The sequence below is a fragment of the Pediculus humanus genome, genomic scaffold (assembly GCF_000006295.1).
Source record: "Pediculus humanus corporis 1103172107513 genomic scaffold, whole genome shotgun sequence".
Lineage (NCBI taxonomy): Eukaryota > Metazoa > Arthropoda > Insecta > Psocodea > Pediculidae > Pediculus > Pediculus humanus.
In genome coordinates, this window is record NW_002987129.1 from 85,114 (window position 1) to 87,643 (window position 2,530).

At 36.7% G+C, this 2,530-nt stretch overlaps 1 protein-coding gene across 1 annotated transcript; it reads left to right on the forward strand.

The window, feature by feature from the left end:
* Window positions 1–406: 406 nt before the first annotated feature.
* Phum_PHUM167190 (YTH domain protein, putative) lies at window positions 407–2,087 on the forward strand (the record flags this gene model as incomplete). Its single annotated transcript, XM_002424931.1, has 3 exons — window positions 407–563; window positions 674–1,969; window positions 2,080–2,087. The coding sequence occupies 3 exons, from the start codon at window positions 407–409 to the stop codon at window positions 2,085–2,087; spliced, it is 1,461 nt and encodes a 486-aa protein (XP_002424976.1).
* Window positions 2,088–2,530: the final 443 nt, after the last annotated feature.

Consider the following 2,530-nt stretch of genomic DNA (forward strand, 5'->3'; position numbering starts at 1 on the left):
TTAATTTTTTTTATCATTATTTAAATTTTATTCTTAAAATCTGAAGGTTCAAATCATTTACATATTTTGTTATAAAAAATTTTAATATGTTTACTTTGTAGTTGCAAATGGACCTAAAGATCACATAGCTGAACAAGAGGATTTTGAATCATGGAGGTCCACTCAACAACATCAACAGGCTTACACTACACCTATCAGCACTACTTCAGACCCTTATACAATGTCAAATTATTACAGCACGGGATTCACTGGTATTTTTATTTTTTTTATCTTAATTTATTAATAATTTATTTAAGGCTAATTCCGGTTCCGTTTATATATAAAAAAAAAAAAAAAAAAAATGAATTTTTTAGGTTATCCGACATTTGGGGTAGGCGATGGAACATGGTCGAACGGAGGTGACCCTATGGGGTTTTTGAGCGGATACACTGGGGACATGGGTCACGGAAGCTATGGAATGGATGGAATGTTTGGAGGGGGAGGCGGAACTTTTTCAGCTACTGGTGGAGGCTTTGGAACCTTTGGAGGACCTACAGCTGCAGCCGGTTTTAACTATTTTCATGGTAGGTATTAGAAAGCTCCATTAGAATAAATTATACAGATTTAGAATGGTTTTATAGACTAATGTTTAAACAATAAAAATGTAAATTAAATTTTAAATCATGTTTTATAGGAAACGGAGATTACTCTACATGGGGAAGTAGTCCAGCGGCTATGTCTAGAAAACCTCACTACGATGATTATTATAGAGAAGGAATTTATTCTACGGGCCCCGCGGACGCAAATGTTAAAACTCTGGAGCAAAGTATGCAAAACATCAGTTTGGAAAGTGCTCAGTTTCAAAAATCGGACGTTAAGGATTCAAAAGAATTAAAAGACATGCCTACAGCTCCCAAAAAAATGACTTGGGCTAGTGTAGCTAGTCAACCCGCAAAGCCACAGCCTATAATTCCTAGTGGGGGTATGAAGAAAAAAGGTCCGGGTATGCCCCCTCCTCCCATGATACCTGGAAAGCATTTGGATATAGGTACGTGGGAAGGGAAAAACGGTACTAGCGTGCCAAAAGCTCCCGTCGGTCCTCCTCCTCCTGCAGCTATAAGGCCCGCTTGGACGGCTCCAGCCGTACGTCCGCGAGCTCCAGCTGTTCCTTATCCAACTCCACCTCCTCATCCTATGACGATGATAGCTCATCCGTCTGTCATGCCACAGCCAGCTTCACTCCAACCTCCCCCTAGCATCACCCCGATGAATCACCCCGTCCTCGATGAATTACGCGTTAAAAACAACTATAATCCATCAGAATTTGACATGAACTGCAAAGGAGCTAGATTTTTTGTCATAAAATCATATTCGGAAGATGACATTCATCGTTCAATAAAATACGAGATTTGGTGCTCTACTGAACACGGTAATAAAAGATTAGATCAAGCTTTTCGGGAAAGTGAAAAGAACGGTAGTGGTCCTATTTATTTGTTTTTTTCTGTGAACGGTTCGGGTCATTTTTGCGGTATGGCGCAAATGGTGACACCCGTCGACTACCACGCTTCGAGCTCCGTGTGGTCTCAGGACAAGTGGAAAGGCCAGTTCCGCGTACGTTGGTTGTATGTAAAGGACGTCCCCAACAATCAACTAAGACACATTAAATTAGAAAATAACGAAAATAAACCGGTTACTAATTCGAGGGATACTCAGGAAGTTCCCTTTGAGAAAGGACGTCAAGTGCTAAAAGTTATACATCAATATCGCCATTCAACAAGTATATTTGACGATTTCATACACTACGAAAAGAGACAAGAAGAGGAAGTAAGTCGAAAAATGCCGGAAGACGTGAGAGACGGGAGACATCAAGGAAGAAATGATGAAAGAGATGATAGAGGACAAGATCATCGTGACGATCGCAGAGATAGAGATCATCGTCCTGAAAGAGACTCGGGACGATCCCATCAAGGTCCCCCACCTCATAGAGTAAGTGAACCTTTTTTTTTTTTTTAAATAACTCGTATTACATATTTTGTTTTATAATTTTTTTTTTTTTTATTACGCTATGACAACATTTTTTTTTTAATTTTATGATGACAGGGTGGTAATGTGATAAACATTAAATTTTTACATTTTATCATTTTTATTTATTTATAATTTTTTGTTTTTTTTTTTTTTTTTGTTAAATTTGCAGGAAAGAAATGATGGAGGACGCCCGAGCCACGGTGGACGCGGAGGCGGTAGCCGTAATTAAATAACGTTTAGCTAATTAATATTTTTTTGTCGTACTGTATGAATTTCATCAGAGCAAATAAAAATTTAAACAATAGAAAAAAAAAAAAAAAAGAAAGAAAAAACAAGAAAGAAGAAAAACAAATTCAGCAGAATAATTACGGAATTCAATAAATAATTTTAGAATTAGATTGTTTTTTTTTTTTTTATATATATATATATATATATAAAAATGAAAGGTGATAATTACGTTGATGAAATTATGATTTTGTTTCAGTGGTTTATGCCAATTAGTTTATTAAACTCGCAAATTATGCAA